The sequence below is a fragment of the Aulostomus chinensis genome, chromosome 3 (assembly GCF_037954235.1).
Source record: "Aulostomus chinensis isolate RoL2024-O1b breed Wild chromosome 3, RoL_Achi_v1.0, whole genome shotgun sequence".
Classification (NCBI taxonomy): domain Eukaryota; kingdom Metazoa; phylum Chordata; class Actinopteri; order Syngnathiformes; family Aulostomidae; genus Aulostomus; species Aulostomus chinensis.
Window position 1 is genome coordinate 26,725,026 of NC_141322.1, and position 18,676 is coordinate 26,743,701.

The following is an 18,676-nucleotide window of genomic DNA, read 5'->3' on the forward strand; positions in this document are numbered from 1 at the left end:
CTGCATTATTTACAGTATAATTGCTCAGTCTGATATCGTGATTGCAATTCAATTAATTGTGCTTAATTGCGCAGCACTAATCCTAATGAATAATGACATTTCATCTCGTGGCACAATCACCCTGACATTTGTGGTTTTGAGTAAAATACATCTGCATCTCAACAACTGTTGGCTGGTTTGCAGTGACGTTCTGGGATCATTTGCAATGATTTATGGTCTCATCATCAGCTGACGTCTGTTTGTTCAGTATTTCGGTTTATAACTGAACACTTAAAAAAAAAAAGAAAAAAAAAAGAAGAAGAACATCAGCTGCACTTGGTCTTTTTTCTGTGTTAATTGGTAAATGTTAGCATGTTTAACATAAATGCTAAACAATGGCAAAGTAGTGCAGCATAGCATTTGTATTTAAAGATATAATTGTAGATGTGTTCGCATGCTGACGTTAGCAATTAAGTCAATGCACAGACGTGTATCTAGGAGAGCCATTAGCATGGTTGCGCAGGCTACTTTCAGCTCTAGCAGATGTAGTTTTATTTGTGTGGAGATGAGAGGGACACATATATATCCAATATTGCAACTTCACAAAGGCCTGAAGGCTTGAGGTGTGGCGTGAAATTTTCACATCGGTATTGTTCAAACGGATCCTGATTCAAGACACATCAATCAAACACACTCGAGATTTGTGGCTTAAAATCTTATCGTCTGAGAGGAGCGGTGTGGTCCTGCATCTTGACTCAGTGTTAAATGCGGCGTCCTACAGTATGTTTATAAAATTCAGATGAGATTTCTGAAATCCTCTGAAAATAAGTCAGTTAAAAGCGATGAAAATGAACGCTGCATTTTTTTCTGTCTGCTCCTTGACTGTCAAGGTAAAAGCGCTGGGCTGCGATGGCAGCACATCTCTGGCCTCCTGGCTGGACGGCCTTGGCCTGCATGAATATCTGCCCAACTTTCTGTCAAGCGGCTACCGCACTCTGGAGTGTGTTAAGAACCTGTGGGAGCTGGAAATCGTCAATGTAAGAAGCTTTATCATTCACTAAATTAGCATTGTTTACTCACTTGTGTAACAGAGGCTCATGAGTGGTGATGAACGGCTCCTCACATAATAGTCTCCTTAATCACAAGAACGTCTTAATTTATGGGTTCTGTTTGAGGTTAAGGAGCACTTTAAAATGCGGTGCTGAATCAACAGAGGAGTGTTTAGGCAGTGATGCACATATTTGCATAAAACTATATTAGGCACATTAAAAAATCAGAGCGTAATTGGGAGGTAACTAACAAAGTATAGATTTAGAAGCAATGAGGTGACAGAGGGAGAGATATTTCTAAGGGGTTACAAATGTTGTTTGATGCAAGTGTGTGTGTGTGTGTGTGTGTGTGTGTGTGTGTTTGGCGGGGTGGTGGTGGGGCACAGCAGGAGTTCTCACATGGGGTCAGAGAATTAATCTGCAGGTTCGTGAGATGATTAAAGGGACAGGAAGGAAGAAACACTTTCGCCATCTGTTTCGTAGAAATAGGTTCTCATCACTTTATCAAATCCCCTTCTTTCATCACTGGTGAAAAGCTGGGTTACAGAGGCCCAGAAAGTCCGCTTTTTGCAGTTTTCTTATGTCATTATCTTGCCATAAAGGAATATTTTGTCGTTATCATGAGTTAGCAAAGCTTGTTATGTCATTAAAACGAGATACGAGTTCATTATAATGCTATGATAATGTATTATCCTTGTGAAATGGCCATTGTCTGGTGCCGTCAAGTTAGTTTTCCTATTAAGTCGAGATTTTGAGTTAATCCTCTTGCTGTAACATGTTATATCTCATCATCATGCGTTACTTTATTCTGTTATCACAAGATAACCGCATGAAAGTTAATCGTAAGTATGGCCTTTGTCAGCTTCCATACATAGAATAGGATTACTTTTGCTGAAAAAAACTATTTAAATACCTCAGTAATTGACTTCATAAACACATATTCAGTATGCAGCCTTTCATGAGAGGTCAAAGTGATTTCATTTTAATTTTTGGATACTATTCAAAAGTTACATTCTCAAGATTCTGTTTTGATGACCATTCATGGTGAAGTTATTGCTCCTATCCCATATTTTCCCCACCGAGTACAGAATTTCTATGCGTGTTGGCATCTTGGCATCTTTACTCATTAAATCCTTACATCCTCCTCATCGTCTCACAGCAATTAGTTGGCCTGTCAAGAATCAAGATGGTTTATATGCATGCATGAATAATCCCAAGGCTCTTTATGACAATTTTATATTTTCTCTGATTTCATACACCTCATGCGTTTGGGTCTCGGTGGAATCCTGAACATGAGAATTATGAAAACGGCACCAGAAATTCAGGAGTGAAGACCACTTGCCTCCTCTGCCTCGGACTCTCACAGAATAAATAATTGAAGCTAAGGCAGCAGCTATCGATCATTTTAGTGGTGGAATATTTTACTGATTAGTCCATCCATCAATTGGACAGATAACACTGACCAATAGTAAATATATAACAGAGAAAAAGAGGCATATCTTGAAAGTATTACTTGGTTTCCCAGAAGCTAAGAACATTCCAAGCCTGTAATTACTTTTTTAATGCTTCCTGAGATCATTCGTTAATAATTGTATTATCTTGTGCAGCTTGTTTTCTCGTCATAACAGGATGATTAACTCGCTATTTCAAGAAGTTGGAGATATCAAGCTAATTAACTTATTATATTGAGAAATGGCATTGAGATTTCTAAAGATTAAAAAAAAAGATTCACAAGAGAATTAGCTTTGTTATCTTAATTAATTTGTCATCTCAAGATAACGGCTTAATAACAAGTATTACAAGCACAGCCAATCTTAGTTTCCATGGTTTCCTTTTAAATGCTGCATTTTCTTTTCTCGAGTGAAACCTAGCTAGCTTAAGCTTCAGAGCTACGAGTGCAACCAGCGTACAGTGACATGTCAACGTGCCCTGCAACAGAGAGGTGCAGGAATGGGTCCTAAAAACCAAAGTTAGAAATATTCAAAATCCTCTACTCAGAGCTGGTGGGATTTTTTTAGATTGGTTTTGCAGTTGAATGCCTGAAATAACATAAGCAGTCAACGCTAGCTTTATCATAGCTTAATGTTGTTTTGGTTTTTGTTTTTTTACAGAATACATCAGTCAATACTGCAAATAAGTAGCTAATCGTAAAAAGTCTAACACACCTGTGTTTGCCATGGAGCTTATTTTCTGCAATAATCTAAAATAAAATGTCAAAAATCTCATTAGCTTTTAGTCGCCGGAACCCGTGGTGATGCTAACTTCTGTTACGGATTACAAAAATGTGTCATTCCTGTGGAATGTCACATATGCATCACCTCCAGGTGCCATTATAACTGACAGGGTGCTTTTAAATCATAAACGCAATGGATATTTGTCATTATCATTAGGTACAGTGTACAGGCTAAACACAACACAAGGCAGATATGCTAACATTGCTTGCTAACTAGCAGCTAGCCAACTTGTAGCAAAGCGAACGTAGCCTCAAAGGAGTTTTCGACACACACTTACTGACTGGAGTGTCCCAAACAGAGGCTCTTGCACTGACAGGGGCACCAAACCATGGACAATATGGTCCTCACCGGCTAGCCGCATAGCTACCAATAGCCATAATTAATGTACATTTTAATAAAAAGAAACATGATTAATGACAAATGCTAACACTAGCATCTCCTTGTGTCAGGTCTGTTCTTTACACAGGAGGTTTCTGCCACGATACATTGACGTTAAGCTACACGGACACTGCACAGAGCTTTATTTATACTTGAATAATTTCAAAATTTGTACACTGTCTTTCCATTGCTAAAGTCTGCATTTTCGCTTCTCTGCTCACTATTTATTTGGGGTTTTTTTTGGTCATCTGTTGAGATCGTAAGCATCTTGATGTTGATTATCACCTGTGGAAAACCATGACAACTATAAGTCCCTGAGTATGAAGCAAGGGTTTTTGAGTAATGTATTTCCTAGAATTATTTCAAAGAATCAACGCTAATTGAAGATATCAGACAGAGAACCCTATGAGCCTGTTATGGAATATTTTGTACCGGTATCATAATTGCAAATGTAACATTCATCACCCGACATCCACGTTTCACTGGATGAGCATGAATGTTAACAGCCAATTATGCAAATACACAGGATTAAGATAATGAGTTTAGACTACATGGAATTAACATCCTTTGAGGATTTTAGACACACAAGATGACATATCATTTTTAAAAGGTTTAATAGACAGTGGTTGAAATCTGGCAGGTGAACACAAATTTGTAACACACCTCCAAGAATTGACAAATGATCTGTTCCTCACGGTCAGAGACAGACGTCTTAATTATTGTATACTGTCCTATAAATCACCCCAAGTTCCCTTGTTATTTAAGTACTATGTACAAAGAGGGATCGTGAATAATAGAGTGTCCTGGGAAGGAGACAGCACTGTACTTGAAGCTTACGGCAAAACAGACTGAGGCTGAATTATTGACGAGAGTCATTTCTGTTTGCCTGTGGATCCAGGCCAAGGAGGGGTGCATGCCACCAACTCTGAGTCAGTGTACTTGGCATATACCTCTATTAGTTTAGCCTCCATAAATTATTGTCTATGAGATATTGATGTGACAAGGTGCTCGACTCATTTTGCACCCTGATGATGTCCTCTCCAGGTTATTAAGATTGGTCCGCTGGGCCACCGGAAGAGGGTCATTGCCTCCCTGGCAGAGAGACCTTATGAAGAAGCTCCAACGAAGTCCCGTCGTCTGTCCCCCATTATGGTGAGAATGCTAATGAAGAAACCGACTCTCATTTATCATAGCGCCGTCATTCTTGGCTCACATTTGATATCTGCTTTTCTTAGAATCCACTAGAAGACAGCATGTTGAAAGCATCAACAGTGTTAATAAATGAGGCGCGGAAACACAGAGTGCATACAGTAAAACACGGTATAAGCACAGATGATGTGCATGAGTGACAAATTAAAGGAAAAACCTGAATAACTGAGCGTAGAAGCAGGGTGACAATGCCTCAGTCTGCAGGATGGGAAGTATGACTGAATTATTCACGAGTGTGGAAATGAATCTCACGCCGTGGCCCGGCTGAACACCTACTGGAGACTTAAGTGCGACCAGCTAGACAGCGTTCTCCACCAGCATCACCAAAACAAGGGAATATCCTCCATGAGAAGGGTGTTCATCCCTCCAGTAGAGACCACGGGCTGTAGAATCTACGACACTGGAGCTGTTCTGGTGCCTCGTAGTGACACTCAATGATGGCTTTTTTTCCCTTCAGTTCGTCACCTGTCGTCATTCGTGACGTGGAACGTTGCACCTGGATGATCATGGATAGTGATGACTTGGTTACAGGGGGAAAAATATGAATAAGGAACATGTGCGCATACATTGACACCTACATATATTTATATTTAAGGAAACTAGTTCAATTGCAGAAACTTGAACTAGGAAAATAGAAAAAAATGAAATCATATTTCCACATTTTATTGCTATTCATTAGAAACAGATTTATCCATTTTAAGGATAGCTTTTGTACATTTTTTTAAACAAACTCTTTGTAGAGTTCAATACATTTCCAATACATACTGTTTACAAAGCACAGTATTTCATGAACGCACCCTAGTATTTTTCTTATTGTAAAACAATCAAAGCAGCGCTCATGATAACATTGTTGCACAGAGCTGCGTTTCTCTGCCAGCATAGTTTTTTGTGAGAAAATGGATCATTTTCTTTCAGCAGTGGATGTCTAATTTTGGAATGAGATTTTTCAACATCATAATGTTCTCAACAGTTAAGTACTGGAGGCTGATTTCCCAGGCAGATTAAACTGGGCTGAAAAGAATTGAGAGGAGGCTATTTTGTCAAGGATTCATCTTGGATGTAGATCTGAGAAGCCAGCCCATGTAGACAGAGCTGTCAGATTATTAATCTGTGCTCTGTGTGTGTGTGTGTGTGTGTGTGTGTGTGTGTGTGTGTGTGTGTGTGTGTGTGTATGTTTGCGTGTATTTATGGCAGTTCCATGACCTCCTGTCCCAGACCACGTCGCCCCTCAGTCAGATGGACCCCTACACCAGTCGCTCCATGGACATGCTGCTGCCCCTGACGGAGTCAGACCGTAGGCGGAGAGGACTCGACCAAGACTGTAGTGTTTCTCTGCGTTCCTACTGTGAGAGGCCACGTTCTGTAGTAAGCTCCGCCTTCTTTTGATATCCAGACTTGTTCTTCTGGGCCCTCATCCATCCATCCATCCATCCATCCACCCATTTTCATATCCTGATTAAGGATTGCGGGGGGGTGGGGGGGGTGGAGCCTATCCCAGCAGCCTTCAGGTGAGAGGCGGGGTTCCCCCTGGACAGGTCACCAGTCCATCACAGGGCCAACACACAGAGACAGACAACCATTCACACTCACAGCCACACCTACGGTCAATTTAGAGTATCAATCAGCCTCGTCCCCTCTTGATGTCTTTGGACTGTGGCAGGAAGCTGGAGTACCGGAGAGAACCCACACAGGAACAGGGAGAACATGCAGACTCACACAGAAAGATCCTGTGATGGAGCCGGGGCTCGAACCCCGAACCTTTTTGCTGTGAGGCGACAGTGCTGACCACTGCACCAACGTGCCGCCCTGCCCTCATTCATCACAAATATATTCTTACATGCTGTTTCACCCTCAATTTCATCTCCCTGACAGGAAACAAAGCCTGGTGTTGATGGGTAACTCCTGACAGCCGCTGTGTACCTCTTGCAGCTGTTTACATTGCGAGAGGGGCGCAGTTGCTGAAGGTCGCAAAACTCCCTCAGTTGTTGCCGGTTTTTATCTCTGCTTGATTCTCACAAAGAACTTTGTGCTGCAACTCTGTTGTAAGAAAAGCTCAGTATAAATTAAGTTTGATTGATTGACTGAAGGAAAAAACACTTTGTGCATGAGACCTCTAGCTGCAGAGTGAAACCCGGTGTATATCTGAAACGGTTGTGAGTATTTTTGACTCCTGCACTGGTGTACATTGTGTTACGCTCCAGTTACACCAGTGAACTCCAGTTTGGCTGCAGAGCTTCTGCTGCAGTGTCGAGTTCCTCGCGTACTTCAGTGACACCTGAAGGAACTCAGACCAGAGAACCAGAGAAGGAGATGGTGGACAAACGCGCGTGTGTGTGTGTGTGTGTGTGTGTGTGTGTGTGTGCGTGCGTGCGTGCGTGTGTGTGTGTGTGTGTGTGTTAGGACATGCATTCCATTCATTCTGAACTGAACTGTTATTGAACTGCTCTGCTGACATTCCTGCACGCTCAGCTGAGAGTTTCAGTTACTTTCCAATTGATTTAATCTTTAGTTCAAAACCAGAGAATCCCTCGAGATTAAAATCACTTAAGTGAGAGATCTTGCCAAGATACTGAGAAAGTTTTAATTCATGTTTGAATATTTTAAACAAAAATATTTACTCTTCGAAGATGATTAAAAAGAACATCACATTGATGTATGAATGTGCTTTATTACTCAGGTTCAAAGGACTCACTATTTGCACTTGATTTACTATAATTTGTTGGTTTATGTGGATGCATTATTCATTTGCAATGAGCCCACAGTCACAAAGAATAAATATGAAAAATTATATATATAAAGAGAGAGAGAGAAATAGTTTGAGTCCCATGTGTTTGATTAAAGTTTTGGCTGGGTTGTGGTATTCATAAGTTTGGGAATGGCTGAGTTTGATCATTTGTCTCCACTGCTGCTTGAAATGTTAGAAACAGCTGAATAACTAAGATGTCTGTGTCTCATCTTCTTCATCATCATCATCGTCATCATGAATTTCCCGTGTGATTCTGTGGATTTCCTTCCTCAGGAGAATGAACTAAGAATAACTCTGATCAAATTCCACAATTTGCCAAAGGTCAACAGTCAAGCCTGCTCAGTCAGCTGACTTAAAGGAGCTTCCACGCAGGAGGGAAGTGTTGCACGACTGATTTATAAGAATAATATTTATCATCATTTCACAAATGCTGAGTGAATTATTGCAAATGGTGTACTTTATTCTGACGAGAGATTTATGACCTAACCAAGTTAGCGTGAATATCATCGCGCCGAGCGTCAGATTAAAAAGGACTTACGATGATTTCACACTGATCTATGGCGGTCCGAGCTCTTTTACTACCTTGACTGAGACACACAGAATTGTTCTTGATGTGGTTGTAAATCTGCTTTTCGGGTCTTTGTGTAAGAGAGCTGAATTGTAGATCTGTATTTAGAGGAGAGAGGAAAAAAAAAAAAGAGTGGCTGAGTTCCAGAAGAGTAGAGCGGTGCAGGAATGAGTCCTAAAACTAGGAAGTAAGTTAGCGTGGCCCCTCGTCTTGAAGCTAGTGGGTTTTTTTAATGGTTTAAATGCCTGAAGGTCAGTGGCTCATATTTTAACATTTTGCTCTATAAAAATGAAACAGAGCACGAAGTACCTCACACCTACTCGAATATCGAAGAGTTTGTGTGGCTTAAAAACGAGTGACGAGTGGCTGAGTGAGACTTCAAACAACTTCACGCAGAATGAAGAAGCACGGCAGAGCTTGTTTTAGTGACATTGAAGTCATGCATCCTAAAGCGTTAGCTTTGACAAAGCAACAAAAACCACGACAAAATCAGAATATCATACCATGTTCTTCATTTACCACTTTTTTTCATGATAATGACCAAAAATCCATTGTAGGAAGCCCGTTGGCTTTAAGACCACACGGCGAAAAGTCCAGGTTGACCTACAAAAATACATCATGCTTGCAAGACTCTGTAACATTTTTTCCAAGCCAGTGCATTCTTAGGATACCAGACATTCAAGATGACCTGTGAGTGTAGGATCAGTCATACTTTTTCCAACATTCACCAACTTGTTCTTGTGCGTCTCTGCAGGACAGACATAGCGAACGACACAAAGAGTCTCGTTTGAACCTCCGGCCACCAAGCCACTCTGCTACCTACACCACAGTGTCTGCCTGGCATCACCAGCCTGAGAAACTCATCCTGGACTCCTGCGGGTATGAAGCCACTGTAAGTCACCTCGCCGTCACCTCGCCGTCACCTCAGCGTGGACCCAGAACGATGCTGCTGATGTGCAGTATGGGTGTCTGTATTAAGACTATAATGCCATGCCAGCTATTCACCAAGAAAGCGCTTGAAGGGGTCATTTTATTTTACTGCATCTGTTGTGTGGACACGTTGCTGTGTGGTTGATTTGTAGTGTGTGTTGATTGCTCCTGTAGTACCTAGGATCAATGATAATCAGGGATCTACGAGGGATTGAGTCCACACAAGATGCTTGCGCTAAAATTAGGGTAAGTATCGCTGACAAGAATATTGTCTTTTCCTCCCTGACCTTTTAAACTGAAAAGTGCATACGAGCGTTTCTAGTGTGCATGGGCCAGTGTGTTCTGGTCAACCTCACAAACTTGACTCACTGTTGTTATTCTTATACATGGTAGAAATCAAAGGATTCCAGAAAGGGTCCAGTTGTCATTCTGTCCATTACCTACAGAGGGGTCAAATTCATCGATGCAGCCACGAAGGTAATGGGAAAGTATGTTAGTGTGTTCCTCCGGTCGTCTATCGATCTGTCGACTCAAACACCTCCATTAGTTGATGATTTCCAGTCAGCGCTCAACTTTTTCCTGTCTGCATCTCCCTCCATTAGACCATAGTGGCGGAGCATGAGATCAGGAACATCTCATGTGCTGCCCAAGACCCTGACGACCTCTGCACTTTTGCTTACATCACCAAGGACCTGAAGAGCGGCCACCATTTCTGTCACGTTTTCAGCACCGTGGAAGTGGTAAGCAGCGTGTTAGTAGGTCATTAGTGGTATCTAGAGGGCCAATGGAGAGTACAGCTCCTCCAAGTACGGTGAAAATCAACCCTACACTCATTTAATTCTGCAGACAAACAGTGCAGACCTCATGACCTCCTTAGCGGAGGTAAAAATACAAACTCACTTCAGTCTTTTCCTCGTTTAAAAAAAACATGCCACTAAAACTCTAAATAGACTATTAATCAGTATTTGATTACATAAAATCCAGCTGTCATCCGTGAAAGTCCTCAGGCGTCCCACTGTTCCATCTCTATGATTTTCTTGGATTAGCTGCTTGAAAAGCTTGATTGCAGTTCCACTCCTGCTATGAATGGTATTTTCATGAACGGACACATTGTTATAATTTGTGTCTGTAAAGGTCAACGCGGTCTTTTATCTTTGACACAGGGACCGCTGTGGAGGGTCTGTTTCCTGCAGGGGAACAGTTTTAACTGGTAATCAAAGTTTTCGGACCTCGACCGCTCCAGCTCAAGGCCTGAATAATGATATCTGTTGGGTCACACGACCCTCCTGAATATTCTTGAATGCTCAAAAATGATGATGTCCTGAGTACTTTGAGGGAATTCAATCTAATGAGCCACAAATGTCCTCTGGGATTCCAGGCTGAACTTAAAAGATGTTGGTGGTCAGAGGTCAAGCTGACGGTGACACGCAAACTTGACGGAGGCATATAGTTGTCATGAAAGAGATACTCTCATACGCACGTGAAGTGTTTGTTGATCCGCGGCACTTTGTAAAGCCAAATGTCAAGTCATCTTTCTGAAAACCTGCAGGAATTCAGCTTGTTTGTATATTATACACAGTACACTTGGAGGCTAATTTACGGTAAATCCTCTCAGTATCAGATGTCAAATCAGAGATGTCTTTGTGTTCAACTTCTTCTCAACCTCACACAGACACAGACCTACGAGATCATCCTCACACTGGGACAGGCATTCGAGGTGGCCTATCAGATGGCGATCCAGTCCAGGGCGAGACAGTATGTCCCCCCTTCATCTCTGAGCTCGGAGCTCATCGAGACCAAAACCAGCCGCCCTGTGTCCCAGTCATGGAGTAGCATGCGGAGATCAGCAGTGAGTACCACCCTACAAAAGAGTGTGTGTGTGTGTGTGTGTGTGTGTGTGTGTGTGTGTGTGTGCGTGCGTGCGTGCGTGCGTGCGTGTGTGTGTGTGTGTGTGTGTGTGTGTGTCTGGGGGTTTACATGAGAGTTTGCTCTACTTGTTTAAAGCACAGAGCGAGAGTTGTGCAATCAATTCATAAAAGGTACACAGACCTCGTGACCGACTTCTTCCCCGACACTGAATCCCCAACAGGCCGCCTACAAAGGAAAATTTGCTGCGTGTGTGCTAGGAAGAAAGTGATGAGTCATTACTTTGTGAGTGATTCAGATCAGCCTCCTCCTCACTTAGAGACAAGTTCACGGGTACCTGCAGCTCTGCATCGATCTCTCAGGTTGCGTATAACGAGCGCTCAGTGATCGCTGTCACCTGACACACAAATCTCCCCGCCGGCTGTAAAGATGATATACGAGGTCATCGCTGAGCTGTTCACTGAGCTTGGCTGGTTGTTGATGTTTGGGATGACGGCAATTTGCCTTGATGCTTTTTATTGCAACCAAATCTAGTTTGTATGTACAAGAAAACTGATAAGTTTGCCAATAAGGGATTTACTCAGCCCGCCCCCCTCGTGACTGTTGCTACCTCTGTCAGACATTTCATTCTGAAAGAAGAGGTCCTTGATTACAGATAGAAGGAGAGAACGCTGCTTCTCATAGAACGCAATGTTCTCCATAAATATTGATGATAGGTATCGCATGAATACAGTCAATACGCCATAGCTTCTCTCTCCTATACTGTACCCATTTTATCAAAGAGTTGAACTTTGTAACGGAATCCTGCTGTCGTGAACACACACTGGTGAACTCTTTGGTTCTGTCTGTACGACTGTCATGTTGTCACATGCACTCATACAAAAAAGATTTGAGTTAGTTTGTTGACGTACATGTACTGTAATGTGTTCATGTTGTCAGATAATGCGCATGCAAATATTCGCATGTTTAAAAAAAACAACAACTGCCCTGTGCGTCATTGCACGTGTGATTAAGTCACAGCTGAAGATTTAAAAAAGAAAACAAAAAAAATCCATTTGGCTCTGTTGTCGAGAGAAGCCGCGGTGGTGATGGTCGGTAACTTCCAAGTTGGCCTATAAAAAATACGCCATTCCTGATGCACACTACAGGGACGCAGAACCAAATACTGCAGTACTGCTCTCCCCAAAGTTCTTGGTAGAATCTTCTCAGTGTGGGACTGGATGAATGTGTTGTGAAGCGCTTGGGTCGTCAGTGGACGAGAAATGTGCTATAAAAGTAAAATACTTTGAAAGGACAAAGAGGGATTCTTCGCCTTTTGGACTGAATTTGCCTGTCACAACACACCCTGACGCACCATGCAGAGCCTGTCACAGCTCCCCAAATGTAGCTGCAAGTCAGAGTTTGCCGTCCTTGATGGTTCTGACGTGTCCAGGTTCTGTTCTCCATCGAACCGACTGTTTTGGTGTCGATTTCTCAATGCTAAAACATGGTAATCCATCAAATCTCCTTCAACGTAAACAGAAAATCCAAAACTTAACAGGTCTGCAGTGCACAGTTGCTAAACCAGGATTGTATAATCCCTGTATGGGGGCGGGGTTTGGCAAATGATCAATTACAAGAAGAAGTAGTAGAATTTTGGACTTTTTACAGGTGATAAAGTGTTGCTACTGGATTTCCTCGTTGTCCATGTAAATGCTCTGTCCCTCTTCTCTATCCCTTTTTAACATGTCTTTGTTCTTGTCTTCTTGGTCCTCCTGCTTCCCAGGGTGCCCCTCCTCTGCTCGAATGCCGCTGCTGTCACTGTCACACGTGTACTACCCACCGTCCCTCCTTCCTCCCGTTGCACTCTGTTAGCCCTGGAGTCCAGGTCCTTCTCTTTCCTTTCCTCTTTTCAACCCCTAATCATCACACATCTGCTTACACACCACCACCCCTCCTCCCCCACGCACCCTTCCGTCTTTTTTACTTTCTTCTTCTTCTTCTTGGGGTGTCGCAGTGCACTGTCCCTTTGTTTAGAGCGTCCTCTTCCTCCTCTTCTTCTTCTTCTCGTATGAGCATAAACGCTCTCCTCATCTCTTTACTTTCACCATCTCTCATCTCCATCTCTCATCTTAGAGTTTAAGTTAAAGGGAGTGATGTGATGTAGCTTCTCTACAGGAGGTCTGTTGGCTCAGATGTGCCAGTGAGGGTTTACTCTTAAGTGCTCATAAACCAGATGGTTGAAATGGTCTCTGTTGGGTGTTGTAACATTTCTCAGTTTTGAAAACTCGTTGAGCTGAAGATGTCGTTAATAAGCAGGGAATTTGAATAGTTGACCATTTCAAATTTGTAGCTAAATTCATCCGCAATTGTGTGTCTTGACCGTTACGTTGTAGCGCAACATGTTGCTTCCGAGCGCCTCATCATCAGCTTTTTGGGCCGTAGCTGTGGGTCATTCCTGCGGCTTACAGAGCGTCAGTGTGTTTTCTGTCATCCATGTTGTGGATTGAGCCCTGAGCGTCTGTGATTATAACATGATCACTGGACTGCACCTCTAATCCACATGCACGTGTATGAGCTGAGGAGTTGTCAGTGTGGCGCTGTGGCCTCCTCTGCCGCCCGTCTCACGCTCCCTCCTCCCTCCCTCCCCCCGGCAGATCGACCCCCTGGAGATGGACGCAGACATGCAGTCCCTGGGCAGCACCACCTGGCTCTTGGACCAGCGGGACTCCAACAGGCGCCCCGTCAGCACCAAGTATGAGACCACCATATTCTGAGGCCACACCCCCTCGTACTTTCCTCTTCCCCTTGCAACCGGTTCTCCATTCTCTCTCTCTCTCTTACACACACACATGCACACATATATGCATATAGTACGAGCCCCGTGCCTTCTCACTGTGATGGTATAGCCTCCCTCAGGGCTGCCTACTCCTGCACCTCTCCTTTGCCCTGCCCAGCGACCCACACCAACCTCCTACCCGCCATGACAAACACTCCTGCGGCTCTCCTGCGCCTCCCCATCATCCCTGGCAGCCTCCCTCGCTGCTGTGGCCAATGACGGAGCCCTGGGGCGGAGGATCCTGGACTGAGCTAATTTTACAGTGGCCCTGCTCTCTCAACCAAACTGCCTCTTCCTCCTGACTCTCCTCCTCCTGACAACTTGCATCTGCCTCCAACCCCTTGATAGCTCCCAGAGGTTGCGCATTTATTCTTCTTCCTCTTTCAGACCATTGAAAATGGCACAGGCAAAAGAAGCATGGTGTTTTTTTTTTTAATTTATTTCCTTTAAATCTAGACATTGAAATTGGATCAAACTAAAGCGATACTTCAACCCCCCCCTAACAAATACATTTTCCCTCTCAAGTACTCTGGAATAGGTGTCTTAAGCTCACAAAAATGTTTTTTTTTTTCTTTATGCCTCTTTTGTGTTGCACTTTCAGTTGAACCAGCTCGCTAATGCTTGGCAGCTCCATCACTGTGGGGTCAAACTCAAAGCGTTTGTGGATTACTCAGCATACGGCTGGATAAAGAAGACCTGAATTATACTGGACGATGCACTTGGGAGTTTGTAGACTGAGGTTTTTCAGGTGGTTTTTGCTGTTGTTTTGGTTGCTGTAGCTGTCGTTAGCCATTAGCTTCTAGCTAAGTATACCTGGCCGGCTCTTTCTGCATTCTGGAGTCACAAAGAAGTGAAGCAAGAGGGGAAAAATAAACATTTTGTGAGGTCAAGACAACTATTGGTGAGCACTTGAGAGGTTTTGGTTGAAGTATCACTTGAAATAAATCTGCAATATTTGAGTTGACAATGTTGTTTTTGTTACAAGAGGCTAAGCCTTTTTTATACCAACCGTACTGAGTATAACCTCTTTTTTTTTAAATATATTTTTTATGATTTGTTGTAATATTTGATTATTTACCTCAAGCCAGTTATTATTTTTCTTTCTCTATCTGTAGCCTGTCCTGTCTTACCAGGCATCTACCACTGTGAGGCACAATGAGGAGGCTGCTTTGCTAGCATGGGATGCAAGATGGACTCTTAATCAGTGACACAAAAACAGACAAAGCAGCGACATGCAGCAATCTGTCTTTCTACGCATTTGTAAAATGTTCATTATTCATTCATGGTGGAACGGTCATCAATCTAATACGTACACGTAAACTGGGGTGGGGGGGGGGTACCTTTCCTACTTTATCAAGGACAAACTTCGTTTCAGTTATCGATGATCAGCCCCCTCCCTCGACACCAAACCCTCGCTTCTAAAAGACTAAAAAAGGCTTCTGATTTCCTGTCGTATTAAAACTGACTGAAAGTGAGAGACTTCGGCTGGGATGTCGTGTTCTTATGATGGTACAGTTTTGTCCAGATGAGAGTCTCTGCTCTGGCCTTGTGCCGCCTTGTGCCTCTCAGCATTCACGGTAGCACAGAGAGACTGCACATCACAACAGTTTATTGTCAATTTTGGAAGAAAAAAAAGATATATATATATATATATACATATATACACTGTGTTACAACATAGCACTATCCCTTTGAATACTTTCCCCCCTTTTTCTTATGGTTAAAATAAGATATCAGTGCATTTTGAAATACTTTTGATAGACTGGGCTGACTTACATATTTTGGGACAGAATGATTAAAAGGGGTCATGAAGGATTCTGATGTAAAGCTGTAGCAAAAAAACAAAACAACAACAACAGAAAACGCCACCATAAATAATGCTTGCCACATTTCGCATTTTTGTTAATCTAATCAAAATATCCTCAACATGATTTAATTTGACTATATTAAGAGCCCCAAGCACGATTTAGCTCACATTTCCCAACATAGCATCTTATTATCATGATTAAATGGGTTGATATCTGTGCTGTTTCACACCAATTTAGAATTAGGAGCAGCACATGCGAAGTGTGAAAATAAATGGCAGCTGAGAAGATTTAATCCCACTACATTATTAAAAGAACCAAATCTATATGTTGTTCTAGTGTTGTGAATGGATTTGCTATGCTGAGAACATGACACCGTTTTTTTTTGTTTTGTTTTGGGTTTTTTTGGTTGTTTGTTGTTGTTTTTTTTGAATTTCCTCCTGCACTGTGACACAAAAATGCTTGTTTGTGGAGTCGACACATATCTGTGGGTCCTCCCCCTGTGTGCACTACCTACTGTGCGTGCTGTATGCCTCGTTTACGTCTGGCCTCATGGGAGTTTAGGACTGTTACTGTCACATCACTGGCCACCGTGCTTGTTTGTGTGTGCTGCAGGAGAAGTGAAGGTACTGCGTTCTTCTCCGGAAGGCAGTGTGTCTTGAGAGTGACTGAGAGTCTACGTGCAGCAGTACCGAGGCTGTGTCTTTGCCACTCTTGTTCTGACTGTTAACTGTTAGCTTCCACCGATGATGCATGTTGGCAGTGTTTTTGTGTTTTTGTACCCTTTGATGCACTTGGCCTGAGCCGTCTTTGTATGTACCGTAGCAGTGTCTCGTTTCTTCCGACTCCATTTGCTTATTTTACGTTCCCTCTCTTTGTTACACCCAAATACAGCGATTCATCTTCATACCCTCCATGTCTCCATTGTCGTCATTCCTCCCAACATTTTGTCTCTTCCATTTGTCACCAAGACAACCTGCTCTAGTATGGATGCATAATATAAAAGCATTACATTTTAATGAGCAGCAGCTATTTAAAGCAAGTTTTGGTGGCATGATATGGCTGTGCATGAATTGGTCTTTTAACATTGGTGTTTTCCTTGTGTAGCTCACCCCAGCGTTCAAGTTTCCGGATACCAAGCTGTGAGTTGAAGGGGAGCAGCCCGTTGTGTGCTTGTGTTGAGTTAGTGGACAGAGGTAGAGAGGAAAAAATGAGAGGTAAGCCAAGTGCAGGGCCAACCAGCGCTACGCTGACATTTAGATCTCACTCTGGATATCCCCTGCTCCTCCACTGCCCCTGATATGAATCCCAACACACGGACGAAAGGTAACCTGTTGTCCCACATCACTGGTTAAACAGGACCTGTTTATCACTACTGTCTTCAGAAAGGTCAGTCCGAAAGGTCAAGTCTATTACCTGGCCTCCATGTGACTTTCTGATCTTGTCATGTAGGTACTCTAATGTTTCAAAGCACTGTAGACTATTAATGAGCATTTCTATCGATTTGAGTCTATTGGAGTTGGTGACTGTGGGCATTGTTAAGGGTAAATGTGACAAAATGTCAAGGAAAACTAAAACTGTACCAGCATACAATGCTTTGCCCACGTTTGGGGACAGAGTATGGTTTGTCAATGAAAATGTGATACTGTTTCAAATTTCAAAGCAATATTATATTAATGAAATTAAATAATACAATGAGAAAAGAATCCCTCAAGTCTGTTGTCAGCATTGATTTTTTTTTTTTTTTAACGGTTGAGATGTATATCTTTTTTTTTTTATTTTAAAGTGAAAATTTGAACAAGGAGGTAATTCTATCAGTCTTTCACCTTCCATGGAGATGAATGGGCAGCGCATCTCTCAAAAACAACTTCTTTTTGACATCATAACTCCAGAATGTTCAGAGGTTTGAGAGTTCTTTGGTGGTGAAAAACCAAAACTGCAAAAAAGAAGAAGGTCCAAGGCCCTTTTCTAGCTATGAGTATGTACATTTCATATGTAAAAGCCTTCATTCGGATGGCAATTTCATACTGAAATTCTTAGAAACATTGACAATGCTTATACACTGAGCGGAGTGGCGCCACCCGTGTAGCGGCGCTAACAACCTTCCTCTCAGTATAACCCTGTCTTGTCTTTTCAATAATCAACTCCTGTAATATCCATCTAGTTAAAGGCTATTTATCTATGTTTTGCCGAAAGAACACCTTTGATCTTCTTCTTTTTATATTTCTTCCTTTCCTTTATTACATTTAATTCATAGCGCTAAAGTTAAAGTTGCAGCCATTAGCATGAACTCAAGATTGACAAAAACATTTCCTAAGATAAAGGGTTAATTCTGCAGTGCTGCACGAAGCCTCTGAGATTGTTCCCTCACCTAAACGTGTGCATTAAAGCCCACTGTCATGGAACAGCACTTCAGTTGCCATGGTTACCCCTCTCTCAACGTTGTTGTTGTAGTTGTTGTTGTTGTTGTTGTTGTTGTTGTTGTTTGTGTTGGGCGGCTTTTACAAAATGAACAATAAAGAAAATAGTAAAGGCAAGCTGGACGGCACAGAAGATGAACTGCTATAGCAAACGTATGTACAGCTGGAGAGCGATAAAGTCTCCATAGAGCAAAGGTGACAGTGTAATAACAGACCCCCCCCCCCCACCCCCACCCTCGCCCCGCATCTTCCAAAGGATCAAAATCCTGTTCAAGTGTTGTAGAGTCTTTTAATGGCTGCTGTCAGTCACCCTCAGCTTGGCATGAGTCCCCTCAGGTCTCAGCAGCAGCTTTTTGAGAACGGGCACGTGGAAGCCACCAAATGACAGTTCGGCTGAAGTGGACTGTTTGCCCAAAGGCTGCACCCTGCTCAGCTAGCGCAGCACCCACCAGCTTGAAAGGAGCAGGCAATTCTGGACTCCTTTTAGCAGGGCTGCCCTCCAGCATGGCCTAGAGGAAGCCCCGTACGCGCTCTCTCCTACGTCTGATTGAGCCAGGGAGGGAGGGAGGATGTGCAGAGAGAAGAGAGAGAGCGTAAAGTCATCTCTGCAGCAGCCCGCATTCAACTTTAAACACGTCCACGAGGATGAGGAAGACAAACGAAATGACATTTCA

At 42.8% G+C, this 18,676-nt stretch overlaps 1 protein-coding gene across 6 annotated transcripts in view; it reads left to right on the plus strand.

Annotated features, from left to right (window-relative positions):
• anks1ab (ankyrin repeat and sterile alpha motif domain containing 1Ab) overlaps positions 1 to 18,356 on the plus strand; it is a 43,560-nt gene extending 25,204 nt beyond the window's left edge. Inside the window, exons 6-16 of one of the 6 annotated variants that reach the window (XR_015112150.1) lie at positions 870 to 1,016; positions 4,685 to 4,792; positions 6,044 to 6,214; positions 8,918 to 9,055; positions 9,268 to 9,339; positions 9,487 to 9,570; positions 9,696 to 9,833; positions 10,766 to 10,942; positions 12,725 to 12,826; positions 13,596 to 14,134; positions 14,893 to 14,934. Coding sequence is in view for 5 of the 6 variants with exons in the window: in XM_086200000.1 (XP_086056126.1) it covers positions 870 to 1,016; positions 4,685 to 4,792; positions 6,044 to 6,214; positions 8,918 to 9,055; positions 9,268 to 9,339; positions 9,487 to 9,570; positions 9,696 to 9,833; positions 10,766 to 10,942; positions 12,725 to 12,826; positions 13,596 to 13,693; positions 16,690 to 16,882 (1,428 nt within the window). In the remaining variant the exon portion in view is untranslated. Of the gene's footprint in view, positions 1 to 869; positions 1,017 to 4,684; positions 4,793 to 6,043; positions 6,215 to 8,917; positions 9,056 to 9,267; positions 9,340 to 9,486; positions 9,571 to 9,695; positions 9,834 to 10,765; positions 10,943 to 12,724; positions 12,827 to 13,595 lie in introns of all 6 variants that reach the window. The other 5 variants (XM_086200001.1, XM_086200000.1, XM_086200002.1 and 2 more) reach the window with 5 other exon arrangements.
• The last annotated feature ends 320 nt before the right edge of the window (positions 18,357 to 18,676 follow it).